Genomic DNA, 21,293 nt, shown 5'->3' on the forward strand with positions numbered 1-21,293 from the left:
ATTTTCTTCAAGCCAAAATGAATGTCAACTTCTTGAGGACGATGCGACACTGGCGTGCAATCACTTAAACACTATTTTAATTTTAACAGCTAATGTACAATACTAAAATTCGACGATGCTGGAATAGTATCAACACTTACTGAGACTATTTGACTGCCAAATGTAAAACATAATCTCAGACTTTGACCAAAATGATCGTTAAAACCGATTTTTTATTATCAACTATTTGGTTTCTAGTTTTAGAAAACTGAAATACAATGATGGAATATCATCATTTGTAATTAAACTTTACTCTTAAAAGGTTAAGGGTAATACAACTTATTAATTATTAACTAGAAAAGTAAACATTAACATCTCAAGAAAACTGATTATGTATAATATTATGCATTCATTGCACCCGATACACTAATGCACATCGACAAAGAAAATAATTACCGATAAATCAACAGACATCCAATGCATCCAATCGAATGAGAATGTTGTGCAGTTCGCTACCGATAAATAATTTATGCTATGCAGCAGCACTGGAGATGGTAATCTTGCACGCAAAACGCTCTACGGCATTTTTCATGCACGCACAATTCTGTACAATGATTGCGAAATGCACTCAAGTGAACCCGCGGCGTTTCATTTATCATCGCGCGAAACTGCGGGAATTTCTTTCACCTAACACGCACGCAATTTGCTACGGACACATTTTTTTCGTCTAGCTACAGAACATCGTAACATAATCCTGTCCAATTTTGGATAATATTGTCTGGCTAATTTGCATTTTTTACTTACAGAATCGTGAGGATGTCTAATGTAGTCTGATGAGCTTTCTCCAGAGTTTTTGTCATCTCCTCCACCCCAATCCACTTCCTTTTTTAGACTCTGTAAACAACAAACAATATTGGAATAGGCAACACATATTGAAATTGAAATATGAATGAAACATTTTTAATTAAAACGTAAAATTAAGTGATTCTTACGAGAGGCACTTGTTGAACAGGGGCCATGTTGGAGGGCCCAGGTAGGGGTTCGCAGTTGAGCGGTGACGACGGCCTGTGGCAGATGACAGGCGGATTTTGGGTCGGCGGCGGTACCGTTTCCGTCTTCAGTATTGGACACGCTTGCAGTTGTTGCTGCTGGTGCTGCATGTTGTTGGTATTGTTATTATGGATGCTCATGTCGCTGGGACCACAGTCGCTGCCTGGTGACACGTCCCCATCCGACATCGGCCTCTGAAAATTGTTAACGTATTTAAGAAAACAGAAAAATGTTAAATCACTGAAGACGATTGTTTTAAATTTCTATTCTTTTACCTTCCCACTAAGACTGTCTCTATCCCGATCTCTGTCCCTATCCCTGTCGCGGTCAGAAGGCGACTTGCAGACGCGGAGGTTCTGCACGGAGGAGGCGGGCGAGTTCTGGGCGTCGGAATCGTCGAGGGGTGATGAAGGTCTCGGCAACTGGTTGTGACCAGGTTGTTGGAGGCTCGAAGCTGGCCGTCGCCCGACAAGTTCCTTCGGTTCCGTCTGTTCCGGTTCCATTTTATAATCTCGTGTCATTTCAGCGAGACCTGCAACAATGAAGTTATGGTAACATAAAGTATTGATAGCTAGTACTGGTATACCTTTGATTGCGTCAACCAAAATATTATTTATTTTTTATTTACCCAAATTATTTCTACATAACGTTACAGCAACCACGATGGTTTGAGAAATTAATTTATTTTATATTTATTTTTATATGAAAAACTAATAATAATCTGTTTGTAATATTCAAAAACAGAATCAAATTAAAAAGATATTCCATACCATTCATACACTCAATGGTAAAATAACAAATAAAAAACTCTCAGAAGGGTTATTTTTCCAGCCACGACTGTGTCTTTAAATATGCCTTAGTCCAATTGGGAATGAGGCAGTTCAACTCTTTTGAAATCTCCTTGCTTACTTTCTACATCACTGAAGTGTTTTGGCATATATTTTATGTGTGGTTTACTTTTTGTTACAAAAAAATTGCTTAGTTTTTGGCTTTCATCATAATTAAATTTTGATTTCTTGGAAATTTGTGGATTTTGATACTCAAATTCAACTTTCCTTTTAAATTCCATTAATAATTCGTTCTCTTTTTTTAAAATATCCAGTTTCTTTTTAAATTCGCATTCATGATTTTCTGCCATTTTATCATTGAATTGTCCTTCCTTTTTTTGTTCCATTAATAATTCGTTTGCTTTCTTTAAAATATCTAGTTTCTTTTTAAATTCACATTCATGATTGCTTTTTTGAATTTCCGCCTTTTTTTCATTGAATCGTTCTTCCTCTTTTTGGAATTTATTCAGCGTTTCCATTACAGATCGGAACATTCTCTTATTTCTGGCTTTGACTTTATCTTGTATTAAATTTACACCTTCTCTGGATGGATAATTCTTACACTCCTCTATAAAATTGTTGTTCTTTTTTCTCGGAGGTTCATAATATTCATGTTCGCTATCGTCATCCGAAATTTTTCTTTTTGATAAACTTTTCCGAAGTTTTTTACTGAGTGATTCAGTACTTGATTTGGTACTTGTCACTTCTTGTTGCTGCCGAAGCGGTTTAAAACACATTGCACCCATTTTATTTACTGTAGATGCCACACTAAATTAATTATTAAAACTTTGTATTGTAAATAACAAACTGGTAACTAATCGGATCTGATTATTTGGTGGTATTACAAACTGCACCTGCACCTTTATGGTACACAATACAAGTTTAGACTAAACTCAGCATTCTTAATTTACATTATTAGTACACTACTAATACAGAATATGATGATTATTTAAAAAAATAATGGATGTCACAAACTCATATCGGATTTTGACAACTGATGTAAAAGAAATTTATTTTATGTTGGTAATCTGTGGTACGTTGTGAGTGTTATTCACATGAGTCACTGATTGTTAAACGGGTGGGAATCGTGAAACTATGTGATTGAATCAAACATTTTGACTTTTGACTTTGTTAATAAATACAACAAATCGACGGACAAAAATAATAATAGAACGTTAACAATGAAAATAATTTATTGAAACATAATATAGCAAGACGCAAAACGATGGGTGCGTTGCATAATGTGTAATTAAATTTATGATGTATATTTATTTAGCATTATTCGAAAAGAAATGTAATGTAATAAATAATACAAGTACAAAGATTTAAGATATTGTAGAATTATGCATGCGTAGGCACATAATTCTTATTTAAACAAAATAGTGTGTGTAATGCATGTCACATTTTATTTAATTATTTAGTACGTGATTTATCTTAACAAAGTTATTATACACAAGTCGCATAATTTCTGCATGTTCTAATTTAATCTGAGCTTTAAACATTTGTTAAAGCGCGTAAATGGGAAAATTATCCGATAATTTCAATTCACACAACACACCTACCTACATTTATATTAATTGCAGGTTTTATTAATTGAAATTATATGTATCCTTTAGATACTTATAGATGGATATGTCATTTGTAAATATAATTTTTTTTTTAATTTATATAATGATATATTGCTACAATATTGAAATTTAAGTAAAAAAACTAAAATTGCGCTTCCTGAATGCATAATCACAATAATTTACCTCACTGTTGTGTAATTAATACGTTTAATGTATTTACATCAATTCAATGGGTGTTCGCTGTGTCACATATATTAATAAAACGAGCCAGTTAATATTAAGAGATTGTAAAACGTGTTCAAGAGTCACACGCCCACAACATGTATCATTACACTGCGGCTTTCGAGGAACCATTGGAAAAAATGCCGATTCTCAGTCTTGGAAGCTTACGTGGTTGGTGTCATCTTTTTTAATTAAAACGTTACTTTATCATATACACTTGCATAAACATTATTATGCCGATTTGTTCAAGTAATAACTATTTTCAGTTAGCTAGTGCCATTATTTTCTGGAGAAAGCTCAGTCAGTTTAAGAATATTTATTTCTTCCTCAGTAACCCTTCAGATTTTGAACTTTAACTTTGGGTTAATATTTTGGTTTTGGAGACGTGGTACCTTCTTGGTGCAGCTACTAACCTTTGACCTTAAGGCTTTCGGCAGTTTTGAGCAGAGCGGATAGCTGACAGTACTCGACGTTGACCTCGCCCTTGTACATGAAGTCGATGAGGGTGCGCAGCTCGGCGAAGCGTACGTCCTTTAATATGACGATGGGGTGGCGGCTGGGATGGTCAACGAACAGCGTCTGGAAGTACGAGGAGCACGCGGACAGTACGACTTTGTGGGCGCGGATCGAGTGGCCCTCCGAGCAGGCCAGAGTCACGTCCACCAGACTCTCGTCGCGCAGCAGCTGACTGAACACGCCCAGCAGGTTGCTCTGATGATTGTTCCACCTCAGGCAGTAGTGCTCACTTCCCATCTCTTTCGAATTGCCTGGCCACACTGGAAAACAAGGAAATTCACTTGGATTTGGTACTTCAAATTGCCATATAAAATATAAACTACATAAGTAAAATGATGTTTAAATCATTTATAATACACTCAATTCTTATTCAATGTACTTCACAAAAAAGATTTTAATAAAAACACTTATGAATACAATTTAAAATTATTTATTTTATAATCAAATATATGTATATATCGAATTATCTTATTTATCTTCACACACAACTTTATCAATCCATTTGTCACTCTTTCAATTACTTATTCAACTTTTACTAATATAATATATTAATAAAATAACAATAAAAATAATTAATAATCGGTAAATATTTTAATTTTATATCTCCACATCGTTTAGAACATAAAGCCAAGTAAAATTTCGTAAAATATATTAATCATATATTTAATATAAAATATTACTAATACTTTACAATCCATTGTGCGTTAAAACCTCCCAAAAATACGTCAAGGTACTTACGTAAATTAAAGCAGACAAAAAAATCTCAATGGGTGATAAGAAAGCCACACATACTCAAGTACATATTTACACAAAACACAGAAGATAAGTGTGGTCACGTGAAACTAATCTTCGAAGTTATTCGATTGGTCGCTGTTACCATTAGAAATCCTGATTGGTCGTAAATGTTACCAATCAATTTTACTCAACTTAAGTACCTTGCACTTAGATCTTGACATGTAGGCGCCATTATGAGAAAATATTAATGTTGCTTTTTGATCTGGTGTTACCATAATTAAACTACTAAACTGAAAGGTTTTTCAAAGCCTGAATCTATCAATAAACAATTAATTACTTCAAACTGAACGGGAATATACATTATTAACGGAAAATTTCGAGGTCCGCACAAAATGCGGTAAAGGCTGTGCAACTCTTCGTTGAGATAAGAAAGAACCCAGATCCGTAACGTAAGCATGCACCATGCGAAACGTAATCGACTCGGTTGCATGTGTTAAATTTATAATACTGCAGAACTTGTGCATCACGACTACGGGGATTAGCAGCAGCGCGTGCAAGATTATTTGCTTGGATTATCATTTTCGTGTCGGTTTTTTTGTTTGTCGAAGTAAATTATGTAAGGTTTATGCTGTGAACGGGGATTAGGCATGTAAATTGTAATTATAGATAAAAAGGATTTTTAAATTTTCGTTAAATTTAACCGCTGGAAATTTCATCCGGACACAAATAAAATAAAATTTAGGTTTTAATACATAGCTGTATTAAGAGATATTAACTCAAGAAAAATATATAAAATAAAATCACAGAGAATCTAATCTTATTGTGGAAGTATGGATTTAGTTTATTTTTACTGGTATGATAAAAATATAGTATGTTATTTACAAAATTAAATGGGGGTTTGAGCATATTTAAGCTATTGTAAATATCAGACTGAATATTTTGAAAATTATCATGTTTTTATAATTAGGGACGTAAATACAATTCATACATGCCTACAACATTTCAAATGTTCATCAATGTTATAATTTAATAAACATCAAAAGTACTACTGTTTAGTGTATCCGAAAAATTATGAGCAAAAACTTGATTTTTCATTTAGTGATCATATATTTCAATTTATAAGTACAATAAAATTTATATACAGTTTGTCCCATTTAGGATAAAAACATCACTGTAACTTCTCTATTTATTACACGATTTTAATGAAAATTAGGATAATAAAGGATAAGCAATGAAAACTATGAATTCTTCAAAAATTAATTGACATTTATTTATTCCTCTGATGAACTAATCCATGAATCATCATATAAGATATTGACATAACACATTATTTCTCACAAATAGTTTAATTCTTAGAAATAATAAGCAGAAATAGAATGCAAATTCAATAACATGAAAATAACTCGAATATCTAATTCGAACCAAATATTTACTATTAAATTTTGTAAACTAATTTCTAATTTCGTTGAATACATTTTGATAACCGTTTGTATATTTATAGATAATTTGGAAGATCTAATACCCTTTTGGAAAAATAACTTTGAAAGACAAAAAATTATAATACCATCACTATTCACACTACATCACTAATTTATCAATTTTATAGAATTATCAGTCAAAGTAAAAGAGGATATAAAAAGACCAAATAGAAAAATTTTTTTTATATAAACTTTATGAACTATACTGTTCAACAAAATTGAAATTATAGAGTTTTATCTTTTTCAATGTTTAACCTGTTAAAGAGATACAGAAGAAGAATATTATGGCAAATAATCTCCAGATGTATAATAAATAATTAAATATTTGCTTCTAAATTCTGTAAAGAGAATTTTCCATATGACTATTTGTGTTTATGGATTATATTTATAAACAATTTAGAAGAACTAATGTTCTTTAAAAAATATATATTGAAAGACAAAAAATTGCCATCACAAAGTTTATCAATTTTATAAATAATAGCAACTTCAAAAATGGATATAAAACATAGAAAATCAAAGAAAACTTTTTCTTTTGATTTAAAATTTATCCTTTTTTGTTTAGTTAAATTTAAGTCATAGGTTATCTTTTTCAATGCTTAAGTCGCTTATTTTTAAAAGATACGAAAGTAGAACATAATAAAAAATGGCAATTATTCTCAAGGTAAATTATAAATAATCAAATATTTGCTTCGAAATTCTGTAAATTGAATTTTATAAAGGAATTCCTAATTTTGATGGTTGATTGTTTTCAGGGCCTATATTTATAGATCTTCTTTTTACCAACACAAAAATTTATATATTTTATATAATTAGTCTCTAACAGCTAATGAACTAAATATAGTTTCATCTTTTTCAATTTTAAGAAAAGAATATAATGATAAATGACAAATATTCTCAAAATAAATAATAAATAATCAAATATTAGTTTCTAAATTCTTAAAACTGAATTTTGTAAACGAATTCTTAATTTCGGTTAGTATATTTTCATGGTTGATTGGGCTACATTTATAGATAGATAATTTAGAAGATCTACTATTCTTAAAAAAAAAAAAAAAATTTGAAAGACAACAAATTACCATTATAAAATGTATAAATTTTATATAATTAATCTCTAATAACTAATGTAAAAAAAAGATATAAAACATAGAAAATTGATGAAAGAAAACTTTTTCTGACGTCAAGTTTATCGACTTCTATCCAACTAAATTGAGTTTTATCTTTTTCAATTTTGAGATACGGAGAATATAATAATAAATGACAAATATACCCAACGTAAATAATAAAAATTTACTTCTCAAAACTGAATTTTGTAAATTTCGGTTGGTATATATTCATAGTTTTCAGTGCCTACACTTAGTCTCTAATAGCCAATATAAACAAGGATATAGAACATAGAATATCGACCAAAGAAAACTTTTTCTGACTTAAAGTTTATCGACTTCTATCCAACTACAACTCTTAAATTTAGTTTTAATTTTTCAATTTTAAGTAAAAGGGAATAATAAATGATAAATATTTTCAAGATAAATAATGAATAATCAAATCAATGTAAAAATTTATATAAAACATAGAAGATAGATCAAATAATTTACTTCTGTTCAATTAATTTGATGTTTTTTCAATGTTTTCTCGATATTCAATGCATTTTTAATTAGTGGATTAGAAGGTGAAATTTATTTTTTTGATATGTCGATCGTGTCTTAGAAATTGAAAAAATATTTTCAGGGATTTTATTAATGATATTTTTTACAGCTACATTCATGCTTATTTTTTAGGTTATTTAAAAACTTATAATCTTGATATGTCGAGTTAAACTGTTCGTAATTTTTAATTGCGTTACAAACATATCCATAACTTCTTACAATAATTTCGAAAAAATGATATATATATATATATATATATATATATATATAAAGTAATGGCATATACAGTTTTTTATTGTTTACCTTTTGAGATACTATTTGCTAAAATAGAGCAAGAAATAAAAATGTTGTGTTTCTTTTTTAAAAGTGCAGTCATATGTTCAAATGTGACAGAGGATTATCTATTTTAATATCATTTAAACCCGCTAGTTTAAATATATTTTTGTAATGCTAAGGAGGAAATTGTTAATTTTAATGCACTAAAAGAGGAAAGCTTATTTTTTATGAAGCCTAGCAAATCGTGTCTAATTTTATCAGACCTTGGAAAGCCATTAGTAGGTTTTCTGATTCAGAATTAATTACGATCCTTCTAGATCGGTCAGATGCACACTACTCCTTAATGCACGGGCTCTTTACGAAAAAATCATTGGACACAGTTAAAGTAAACATCGCGAAAGCGTGCACGGGCATATCTCAAGAGTGGCAGCAAAAAACGAAGCCCAGAACCGATAATTATAATCGCGGGTCGCAACGTGAGATGAATGAGCGCGAGTTTTAATGGAGATCGTGATGGAGTAGTCGCGGTTCGTTACTCCAACGGTATGACAATCGTCGTTCGGTGAACGTATGTCGTCATGTATGTCTTGTGTGTGTGTGAGTTGCACCGCGAAAAAAATGTGCAATAACCACGCACTTATTCAACGTTAATTAAGACGTTCAGGACCGCATTCTTCCTATTAACGCCGCCGTAGTGGATAAATCAATAAGCGGCGGCACATAATAATAATAAAAAAAAAACAACAGCAAATCGCATTTTAATTTTCCGCATGGATTGACCGGTTAAATCCCGCTGGCAATTATCTTTGGAAACTGCGAACGATTACAATACAGTTACGGAAACTGTTTTTTGCGTCGGTGCATTACGTAATGGTCGGGATTCCTGGGAACCCAATTTAATGGTACACTACGGAGTTGGTGATTGGTGTTCAACAAATCTGTCTGTTTAACGATGGTGTCCGTTAAACAGTACGTTCTACATTCCATATACTTATTTAATATATCATAAAAATATATGTTTGAAATAAGAATGTATTGAGAGGGTATACCGTACGAAAAATGCTCTTCGTGTCTGGATGTTGTAAGAGATGGATGCACGACAAAGAGAGAAAAGTTTTGCCCGGTAGTAAGAATCCCTACTCTCAGAGACAATGCGCCGTGCTGGTGCGCGCCGGCGCACAATGTAAATTTATCTTTGCGAATGCATTTAGTAACTCTCCGTATGCGTAGGTATGTAGTTCGAATTCTTCGGATGCTCCATTTAAATTCCGTAACTTTGTATAATTTTCAATCTGTAAAATGAAATATTTTTTGAGGGTATATCAAAAACAAAAATAAGTATTCTAAAAATAAACTACTTTTTTCAAAATAAAAATGTATCCCAAAAATTAAATAAAATATACTAAAAACAACGTCTGCGGAGACGAACCGCATGCTAAACGCAGCAAAACCAAATGATCCCCTCCAGTCAGTTCGGCCCGCCCACATAATTGCATGTATATCTTTCCTTTTTGTTTACAAAGGGGTATTGATGTTCCGTCTCAATATGCGAGTAGACACTCTCATCATTTTTGATACGGTATATGGGTTACCATGTGAAAACAAGATATTTTAATAAACTTTTTTTCAATTATAAAACATGGAAATATGAACTTATAGACAAAATGATACGTTTTTGACCTAAAAGCAAAAGCTACTAAGTAATTTTTTGGGTAAAAAAATTGAAGAAATCATACTTCATCAATATCATAATTCTATGCAAAAATTAAAAATTATTTTTTAGTCCGGTAACTAGCGGAGTGTTAAAAATAATTAGATTTGCTATAAAAATTTTCATTGATACATAATTTTTAATTTTCAATCAACTGGAATAATTCGTCAAATTCGGACGAAAAAAGAAACAAATTTTATGGAGGTGTTCCGCTTTCAAATGGGGCACGCAGTATATGAATAATAAAAAAGGAGTAACGCAACAGAGTAGTACTTATTTATTCGGTGACAATTTAAGCATATTCAGCAACAATTTAAAGTATACAAGAGTCTTAATTAATGTTGGTATTAATGTTGTTAATAATTCCAAGTATTACAGGAATTATGCATACAGGTTCTTCAACGAAAATAAAAACGAGGATTTTAAATTTAATATATTTTTAGTACATATTATTAAGTATAACATAAAAGGAAACAACAAATATTAATATTAAAAATTAAGAGAATATAGTTTTGTATGTGAAAATAAAATTTGACATTCTAAAAATAAAATACTAAATTACAAAATAAGAGTGACAAAATGGTGGAGGTCGACGACCATATGTCACAAGACACTAATTGAGTAGGTGTTGGAAAAAATATGAAAACGTGGAAAATATTATATAATATGATAATATATATTATAAAAATATAACTTCCAACATGGTCATTAGAGGACCTGTCAGTAAAATCAATTTTTCTTTCAAATTTTCTGACTTTTATTATAATCTTATTGTCGTTTATCTTAAAATAAAGTAGCGGCAATACGTTAAACATTAGAAAAGGTAAATTTGCTTGAACAGAAATGAGTTAAATTTATTTTTATTATCAAACGAAAAATATTTCTTCTCTGTCTTCTATATTTTATAGTTTTATAGGTTTTAACACACAGCTGTATTAAGAGATATTAACTCAAGAAAAATATATAAAATAAAATCACAGAGAAGCTAATCTGATTGTGGATTGTGAAGTATAGATTTAGCTTATTTTTACTAGTAAGATAAAATTATAGTATGTTATTTACTTTAAATGGAGGTTTGAGCATATTTAAGCTATTGTAAATATCAGGCTGAATATTTCGAAAATTATCATGTTTCTATAATTAAGAACGTAAATACAATTCATACATGCCTACAAAATTTCAAATGTTCATCAATGTTATAATTTAATAAACAACAAAAGTACTACTGTTTAATGCTTTCGAAAAAATATGAGCAAAAACTTAAGATCTAAGATTTATATACAGTTCGTCCCACTTAGAATAAAAACATCTCTGTAACTTCTCTATTTATTCCAAGATTTTAATGAAAATTAGGCCAAGAAGATCGGCAATGAAATCTCTATGAATTTTTCAAAAATTAATTGATATTTATTTATACCTCTGATGAAATAATTCATGAATCATCACAGAAAATAAGATATTGACATAACACATTATTTCTCACAGATAGTTTAATTCTTAGAAACAATAAACAAAACTAGAGTGCAAATTCAATATCACATATCAGTAATCAATTTTTCTTTCTAATTTACCAATTAAAAATATTTGTACATTTGCTTATTTACCTTGGGAACGTTTTCTTCTTACCATATCTTCTAAAATAAGTGGTAACACGCCAAAATTGGAAAACCTTTTAACTTCCATATTGATGAATAGAATTTCATACAATTAATATTAAAAAGATGTTCTTCTATTTATCACACCTTTTTTACATAAAATCTTAAAGGAATAAATATAACTACTACCAAAATATTTTTAAATCATCTTTTAATCATAAATACTTCAAATGCCTAATAAAAAATATAGATCATAAAAAGTTTAAATAAATCGGAAAACTAATGATCTGTTACGTAAAATAATTTTTATCAATTTACTACACAAATTAATTAGAAATGGTTGTTATACATATAAATGAGTATTTCTATTTCATTAGTGTTTAAAAAACTGAAAATACATTCGTTAAATAGAATTTTTGGTAATTCATAATTAATATGATTAATTGATTATGTAATTAATTAATTATGTAAATAATTTATTAATCACAATGTATTAAATAATGGCAAACTTTAATAAATGATATTAATTTTGAGAAATTACTCAGCCATTTTGTTATTCTTTTATGTTTGCTAAAATTATGTATTTGATTTTGATAACGCTATCTGATATAAAAATTAAAATAAATAAAATGTTATTACAGCAATTACAAACAGATAAATATATTTATAACTAATTGGATGAAAGTATTAATAAAATTATAATAAAGAATACATTTTGTTAATAACATAACGCAATGTTTAATTAAATTGTGGAAAAGAAACATAATAGCCTCGATTCTTTCAAATGAGCCGACTAAACATAGTTATAAATGTGCAATTTTAAATTACCATCGCAAATATTATTCAGCCAATTCATACGTCGCACGGTAAATTTAGTTTTCCTTTAGCGGTAAATTTCCTGTGAGACATCATCGTTATAAACACTAGATTAAGGCAGCAAAAGACCAACTAAGTGCTTCAAGTGTCCAGTCATCATCGTTAACATTTTTTCAAAAGCACCGACAATATGCCTGTTGTGATTCAAGTTGGCAGTAATTAGATTTACTTACGCACTAATTACGAGAAGAATTTGCGAAAGAATCGCTGCAATTTTGTGCTTAATTGAAAACGCTTTTTTTATATTCGATGAATGGATAGGAATGCTGCACCGTAACAGTGTTCGTTTCTAGCATTGGTCATCCTTAATTTATTAAATAAAATATTTATGAAATATAATTGCGCTGCACTTATAAATCAAAGCAATTTTGTAATTAGATATAAAATAACTCAGCACATGATTGAACATCGATAATTTATCGATTAATAGGCTGTAGGATAGTTTGCTATTAACTTGGCCATTAAATACAAAGTGATGTATTAAAAGTATTGTGGAAAGTAATAAATTATATCGAGATATTAATATAAGTATTCGTTTATTTATGTTCAAAAATAAACTGTATGTTGTTTTACAATCACTTGTGCAGTGAATTATATTAATATAAATTAATGTTTATGCTTCAATTATGATTAATTTATTGATTTTATGATTGAAATAACCCAACAATCAACTAATTCGTATCATTATTGCTTTCTACTGTTTTTAATTATTGGTTACTGATAGTTTCCAAACTTTTATTTATGTTTAAAAATTGCCAACGCAATAAACCTTATAATAATTTATAGTCCTACAGGTTTAAAAAATGAAATACGACTATTATTTTACAATAACAACTGTAATTTACTTTAAAAATATGCATTTATTAGAAATTTATTTATATTTTATTACTAGACATAACTATACAGTTCCTCGTAAACTGTTGGCGTAATATTATGAACTATTGAACTGCTCGAATGTGTTTAAAAATCACCTTTTTTAAACACATTCGATTAAATAGATGTTTGATTTATCATGAAAATTACATTGCACATTTTTCATTTCAATGAATCTTTTTTATCCAGCCAATTGATTTCCCACATTCAAAGTTCAATTGATACCTAATTACCGTCCTTATGGTTCGGCTTCGGCTTCTTAGGTGGTTGATGAATTGCTTAATTATCGCAATTGGTTACGTTGGCATACGCAAGGCATACAAAGGCGAATCGGTGTATTTGTTATTAATTGCCTTGCGTACAAACAGCCAGCGGCAACGGTCGATGATGTATGGCTTTAAAGGCAGCCGATGACACGAAACGAAGAAACCGGTGACATTTAAACGGTAGATGTGGACTGATATATACAGTCGATTCAACTAACGATGTTGGTAATAAGCCACTTTTTATTGTCTTCAGGTAATGACTTGGTGATAATAGCTGATTGTTGTACGTAATAGGATCGTGATGGGGTTTAGAAATCTTATGGCGAATGTTATTAGAACGTTGAGCCCATTTAAAATTGTGATAATTAAATTGATAATTGTATTACTGTAATAATAATTGTTGGTAAAAGGACAGGGTGTTCGGATTTATGCACACCACCTTGAAGAAACTCATTTTTGATAGGAAGGTAAATAATACAAAGTTTATTATTATAGCTTCAATATTAGAGGAACTAGATTCCGTTCAAGGTGAGCAATGGGAAAAAATCTTTGCACAATTTCCAGAGAGAGATGGAAAAGTAAACTGTTGTCAATTGTAAAATTTTTTTGTGGTGAATGTACAACTGTCATTGTACTTGTCATCCCTGACCGTTAATTGGTTTAAAAGCTACTTACTCTCTAGCTTGTCAATAGAAAGTTCCAACAATTACCATTAAATAACTGTCCATGATGACAAATAGGTACGTTTTCCACAAAAAATCACACATTTAAAAACAAACTCTATTTTATCATATCAGTAGACATTATACAAAGAAAGATAATAAAGAAAGATCATAAAATTATAATTTTAAGGCTTTCCAAAACAACAATTTGTAGAAATAGATACTTATATATAAGATAAGAGTATTATCTTAGTAAATATAATAATGCACGTGTTTAAAATTATTTTTATCTTTTGTAATATTAGACTTGTCTGGCCCATCTAAGATAAAAACACTTCCGTAAGTTTTTCATTTATAATTTCGATAAATAATAGCTCAAAAGACAAATAAACACTCCACTTATTATAAAAATTGTTTCATAACCCGACAGAGGTCTCTTTTTGTAGCAAAAAATTGATAAAAATTCAATGAATTTTGAGTCTTCCGAAATACTGAATAAATAAATAAGCTCATTGTTTTGTTTAAAATTAAAATTGAATTTATATCATGAATTACTTAAAAAATCTCTATTATTTTTAGGCGACATTCAAAGTAACATAATCCAATTGCATATTAATAAGTTTGGAGTGAAATTAAAAATTACAATTTTTCTAATAAATTTATTCGTCCTGATCAAGTAAACCATGGAGAAAGGTCAAAAAAAATTCAAAATATTAGTTAATGATTTAATGCATTAGTTGTTACAATAAACAGCAAACAAAAGATAACTTCAATGTTGTGAGTTCCATCATCTTCACTAATGAGAAACTAAAAATATTAAGCTGATTGAGTTCGTTAAGACCGTACACAGAAAAATGTTATTTACAATTTATCATGAATTTAATTAAAACTTAATTGTTTTTCATTAAAAATACTCTAATCAATTTTTCTCATTTTTTAACGTCTTTTAGGATTGCGAACTATTATTAATATAAAATAAATTTTAAAGTCACATAACACGCACTATATGATAAATTAATATACGTGAATATTATTTTAAAATTTGGCGAATGCGCACATTATTTTATATTACATCTAACAGTAATAAAATATGACTGCATTCACTAATTCCGTTTGTCATTGAAAAAATTTGATAGATAACAGTGACACTTTATGTGCAATAAAATGCAAAAACACATTCGCACCTTCATAAGTCCGTAATAATAGGCCATTAATAAAGCAATCGGGATTAACGGTTATTCTGCGATTCCTTCACCATATTTTAAATAAATCTTATAGTACTATTTTATCACCACCGGTTTAATAATATATTGCTCCGTAATGTCAGCCAACAAATAACCGAACGGTTTGCATTGTATTTTATGAACCTAGGTAGGCATGATGTTTATTTAATGTACATACATATGTCTAGGCATTCGTTTCATAATTATATTAAATATTACATTGTAATTTCCACATGGTTATCTTAATAGGAGTTTTTAACTAAGATATAATAAAAAAAAATATATTCATTTCTAATCAATATTTTTTTTGTATAATCTTTTATAGAAAAAATTATTTTCAACTGAATTTGTAATTTAAAATGATGCACTTCTACGTAAGACTTTTTTGATGAATTATCTTCATTTGAACGTAAAATGAACTCAACGGTCAGCGACTGCAAAGCAACGGATAAATTACACCTAAACGCCTCGCTTTGTCCGGGGGTTGGCATTTCGAAAAACTGGAGAAAAAAACCCGCCGCAGCGGATAGTCGAGAGCGATTTTATTTTTTCGTGGTGCATGAACAGAATGAGCGTCGAGGCAGGCCTGCATTATAGGTGGTTAATAAGCGTAAAGCTGGCAGAGCGAAGTGAAGTCACGACGACAAAATTTTTAAACCGGTGAATGGATGTAATTGCGTCTCGGACGTTGCTTACCTCCAATCCGGTGCCCGCAATATATTATCTTTGCGACGAGAGCGCATTCGAGACCGCGTGCGGCAGAGATGCATCCTTCTTCTGCTGTCGATGGCTGAACCCGTGAACCCGACACGAACCGCAGACTGTGACTTGTTAGCAATTTCGACTTTTCTTTTTCTTGCCGTTCTCGAACGCAATTTCGCATGCACAACGCCGAAATGGAGGTCGGTCATTGGTGTTGCGGAGGAACTAACCTATCTTACTGTTTGTTAATACGTTTCACAATTAATTATTATCTACATAAATAATATATTAATTAATATCATTTTTTTTAATTCACTTTATATTATAAAGATTATTATTTGATTAATTAATCATACTACAAAATTACTAAAGCTGATCTAATTTTCCGTGGATGGTTAGTAAACGATTGTAACATTCTTACATTTTTATAAAAAATTACAAATTTTAGAAAGTTTCAACGTCTATTATAAAATATAATAGTAGAAACTAATATATTTTCTATAAAAGATTTATTACTTTTAAATTATTTTTATAATCTAAATATTATTGCCTATTACATTTATTTTTATTACTTTGAACTAATTATTAAGATAAATGAAAATTAAACGATTATAAATTTAATTTCAAAAAATTATTATGAATTTGAACTCCATTCTCCATACAGAGATAATTAAGGTACACAACAATTTGTATAAAATACAAATAAAATTAAGCACTTACTTAATTTACTTATTTTATTCTCAATTTCTGTTTATTAATTACATATAATAATTATAATATTGTATTTCTAAAATGGATAGTCAAATTTGGGTTTATTTAGGATACGTTCTATAATGAAGAAAATCCAAATATTTTTTTCTTACGAAGAAAATACACTCAAATTTAAATATCAAAAAATGTTTCTCATATTTATATATCCTTTAGTCCAATCGTGTTTAATGACAATGGTCCAAAAAGTTCCAAAATTAAGAGTAAATAATAATTTTTTAAATTTAAATTTGAAAGGCTATTCGTAATAATGATAATAATTATATTATTATAATTCATAATTATAATATTATATTATTATTATTATAATTCTAAAAAGGTTTGTCAAATTCACGTTCAACAATGGAAAAAATCTGAATAAAATGTTCTTCTTAAGAAAACACTCAAATTTAAATTTCAAAAATTGTTTCTTTCTCATATTTCCGTAATCTTTGGTCCAATCGTGTTTAAATTTGGTACGTGTTATCCTAAATTATATGCCTACAATTCAATATAATGAACTTTTTCCAAATTGTTACTGTGGCGTAGATTTTGGGGAGTTTCCCTCTTTTCTCGGCTTATTTTCTACACACCTCAATATTTTTAAACTATTAAGCTCTTCATATTCTTTGGACAATTTAGAAGAAAAAAAGAAGAACTTTTTACAGTTATTTTTGTGATATTTCACATATGTTCAATTTAATTTTGCTTAAACATTTAAACTATTTAACTATTTAAATATCCTAAAAACGGATATAATAATCAGTATTAATCAAGAATGTCTTTTTCTTTCCCAATTGTGTAAAAAATATAAAAGGCTTAATTAATAATGTAAAAAAAATATTCATATACTATTGTGTCATTATGGAAAAAGTTTATTATATTGAATAATAGGTACATATTTTGACGACGATTGGACCAAAGGTTACGGAAATATGAGTAAAATATAATTTTTGAAATTCAAACTTGAGGGGCAGTTTTTTTCAGATTTTCCTCATTATTGGTACCAAAAATTGACAAAAATATGGGAAAGAAATAATTTTTTAAATTTAAATTTGAGAACCTGTATTTCTTCGGAAAAAAATATTTAGATTTTTTTCATTATTGGTCCCAAGTTTTAGAAACACTTTCTATATTATATACATATTACTATTATTGATTGTTATAGTATTATTATAAAAATGTAATTAATAATAAACCGCAATCGGATAGATGTACCATGTCCTGTTAAAAAAATTAAATTTATGAAAACTTGGAGTTTTTCAAATAAACCAAAAATAATTATGAATGAACCGGATAGCCAAATAGTGAAGGTCGTCGGCTAAATCTCAAAAACTACTAATCCAATTTTTTTTCTTAATTTATCAATTATTATTTTTTATTATAATAAAAAAATAAATTGATGTATTGGAAAAGATAACTATAAAACATCAATTTGGCTGAACAGAAGTTGATAATCTTAAAGAAACAATTTTTATTATCTATATATATTTGTTCATAATAGTCTATAGCCTTCCATAGTTCTGTTCAAAAGGACTTAACCCAAATTACCACTTAAATGCAATATCTCAACACAGAACTTCTTCAATATCCAACGGAAGTTAGCAACGGAATTAGGAATTCAACGGGATTAGGAAATTCAACTTAGTGCCAAATTTTGTTCAAATTATCAATATATTCGAGTTATTAGTATTCACGTTCTCAGGTAAAAATTACACCTTGTTCGGATTCAATTAGTATAAAGAATTATATTTAAACAAAAGGCATAAATATTAAGATATATTTCATAGTTAGATAAAGTTATGTAGTAATATGAAAATTACACAATGGTAAAATACGAATGGATTACGGCAATTTATTTCGCACATTGCGACGTAAATTACAACCAACATCACCGATTGTACTAACAATTGCTGAATTTGCATCTGGTTAACAAACACGAATCGTCGCCGCGTTAATAACTAGAAAAGGAACCGGCACCTCAATTTTAAAAGCATCTGAAATCCCACTTTTCATTGTTGCGACAACGAAAGCAAAAAGACAACTTGCGCTCCATTGGTCGTCTGGCTGGCTAAAAACTGTTGACATTCTCGCTTGCGCTTGCGAACGTACGGAACACCAACACACTTCTTCGACATCATTATTATTCACATCCACCGCATCGGTGACCGTAATTGAAGCTACGCGCCGTCATAATATGCAAGATGCCCGGATTTTTCTCCAACACCTACCACTTACGCGGACGTACGGTACGGACAACAGTACCACAGTACAAGAGTACCGGCCTGGTGTGCGGATAACTAATAGCCGGCTTATGCACGGCCCCGCGCGTATATTTTATTCGCAATTAAGGAAGTGAAAATTAAATATTCAGCCGGCAGTTCAGACGTACGAAACGTACAATTATTGCATCTTATTTATGTGGTGTTAAATGCAGATTTGGCCGGTCCGTATTAATATTTATGATGCCTGGGTGCTACATTATTCATTTGCCTCAATTTATTCATAGTGTTTTCGTATATGTACGTCGAGGCGTATTTATAAATGCGAGGAACTACGATTAGCATAATAGTTATATTTTGTGATTAATTAGAATTGCCAAAATCGGCCATTGAATGATTTTTGATGCATTCACTTTTTGATCTCGTGACACCTGTGTTAAAAGGCCTCCCCACATAATTTGTTCCCCATTCATTGCATTTAATTTGATTCATTTAATAAATGTGTCCTATAAATTCATCTATTATTATAAAATAAATATTACACTTTTATACATTCCTCTATTTTTCTGTAGATGCCAAATATTTTAACCAACTATCGAACAATATCAACAAACAATTACTGTCGCAATAGTAATTAAAAAAATAAATTTATTAGATGGGCCATTTTAGTCCTTTCACTATAACCTTTGATGGTTATCATTGTGATTGTTGCACCCTGCATATCTCAACAAAATGTGGTAATATAAAACATAATTAAATGAAGCACAAGCCCATAAATCCTTAAGTAAATATTTCTGGTAAAAGGAAAGAAGTATAGATATTTAAATGTAGACGGTAAAGGTTAATTAAGTTAATTAAGAGATAAGTTGATCTTTAGGCCAACAGAAATGGTATCTTGTAAAAGCAGGAGCAATATGACTGGCCCACGTCATTAATTATTAATATTTCAAGGAATTAATTTATTAGACGGGTGATGGATTTGCATAGGCTTATTGCTTTTCCCCGGATACGTCTGCATTTAATCCGTGCCAGCGTCGGCAATTTTCACAGGGCTTAGAAATGTGAACGAAACATAGCAATTTTCTACCAATTAAAAATAAATAGAAATTTTCTTAAGATTTGCCCCAAGATGAATGGATGGATCGTAACAGCTTTATAACAGTATGATAATATGAAAATGTACTTCACACACTATGGGTACTTACAACTTCTTGCAGTAACTTACCTGAAACATAAAATTAGGATTAGTACACAAATTGATTAATATTTTAAAGTAAGTTTTTAAAATTTGCTTATGTAATATGGGTTGTAATTAAATACTTTGCTTTTTTTCATTATTCATCATTCAATTAATAGTAATTTAAACAATTTTAATATTTTTAAAGGAGTTAGTTTAGATTGGCCAGATCTCTCAGATTTAGTAGTTTAAAACTATTAATTTTTTTTTAATTTTAAAGTAGCACATCCTAAAAAAAACATTTAAAAAAACTATTGTAATTGAAATGATCGGGGGAGAATTTTGCTATTAAAATTTGATACTAATTACAATCAAATATTTTAATAGCAATTACACTTCGGCAAAACGGCATAACAATTACATGGGAATTTCGGGCTAGTTTTGGCCCAAAACTCTGAGTTTTAAGGGCTGAGATTATCGAACCTAAAATTTGCATGCAGGAATTTCGAGCTTTTTATGGGCCCATTAATGGTTAAAAGAAAAAAAATTGCTCAAAAAATAATAAAATTTTTTAAATTATAAGATTTCTAAGTACTTGCAATTTTCTCATTGACATTAAACGGTTAATTCTTCCAATTGCAAAGAGTTTTTAGTATTAAAATTTCGGGCCCTTTATGAGCTAATTTCGACCCAAAAGTAAAAATTTTGGGTTTGACTGGTATCGGTTATACCGTATTTTTACTTTTGCCGTTTGGCAATGTGCGTGGTGCGGCTTTTCTCACCTAAAATATTGTCTAAATATTGTTTTAAATATTTTAAATCACTAATTACAAATTATATCTTGACTATTTGTATATTTCAAGACCAAATAAAGAAAAAATGACAAAAAAAATTACATTTTTTAGAAATTTTCAGAAATATTTTATTATATTATATTTTTAAAAA

The 21,293-nt window shown here is 29.5% G+C and overlaps 2 protein-coding genes across 5 annotated transcripts in view; both read right to left on the minus strand.

Annotated features, from left to right (window-relative positions):
- LOC109596507 (zinc finger protein 345) overlaps positions 1–21,293 on the minus strand; it is a 112,720-nt gene that overhangs the window by 21,795 nt on the left and 69,632 nt on the right. For 3 of the 4 annotated variants that reach the window (XM_049965228.1, XM_049965226.1, XM_049965227.1), the window contains exons 2-5: positions 4,060–4,422; positions 1,305–1,561; positions 972–1,223; positions 784–873 (exon numbers count right to left, since the gene is read on the minus strand). In XM_049965228.1, coding sequence (XP_049821185.1) covers positions 784–873; positions 972–1,223; positions 1,305–1,561; positions 4,060–4,399 — 939 coding nt within the window. In that variant the 5' untranslated portion in view covers positions 4,400–4,422. Of the gene's footprint in view, positions 1–783; positions 874–971; positions 1,224–1,304; positions 1,562–1,615; positions 1,754–4,059; positions 4,423–21,293 lie in introns of those variants that run through there. The other variant, XM_049965229.1, reaches the window with a different exon arrangement.
- On the minus strand, positions 1,837–2,808 carry LOC126265025 (uncharacterized). The gene has a single exon (XM_049965230.1). The coding sequence runs from the start codon at positions 2,600–2,602 to the stop codon at positions 1,886–1,888; it is 717 nt and encodes a 238-aa protein (XP_049821187.1). The 5' UTR covers positions 2,603–2,808; the 3' UTR covers positions 1,837–1,885.

This window comes from Aethina tumida, chromosome 3, assembly GCF_024364675.1.
Source record: "Aethina tumida isolate Nest 87 chromosome 3, icAetTumi1.1, whole genome shotgun sequence".
NCBI classification, from domain to species: Eukaryota; Metazoa; Arthropoda; class Insecta; order Coleoptera; family Nitidulidae; genus Aethina; species Aethina tumida.

Excerpts from the sequence above, each read along its gene's own strand:
- LOC126265025 (XM_049965230.1), bottom strand. The coding sequence starts at position 2,602 with ATGGGTGCAATGTGTTTTAAACCGCTTCGGCAGCAACAAGAAGTGACA.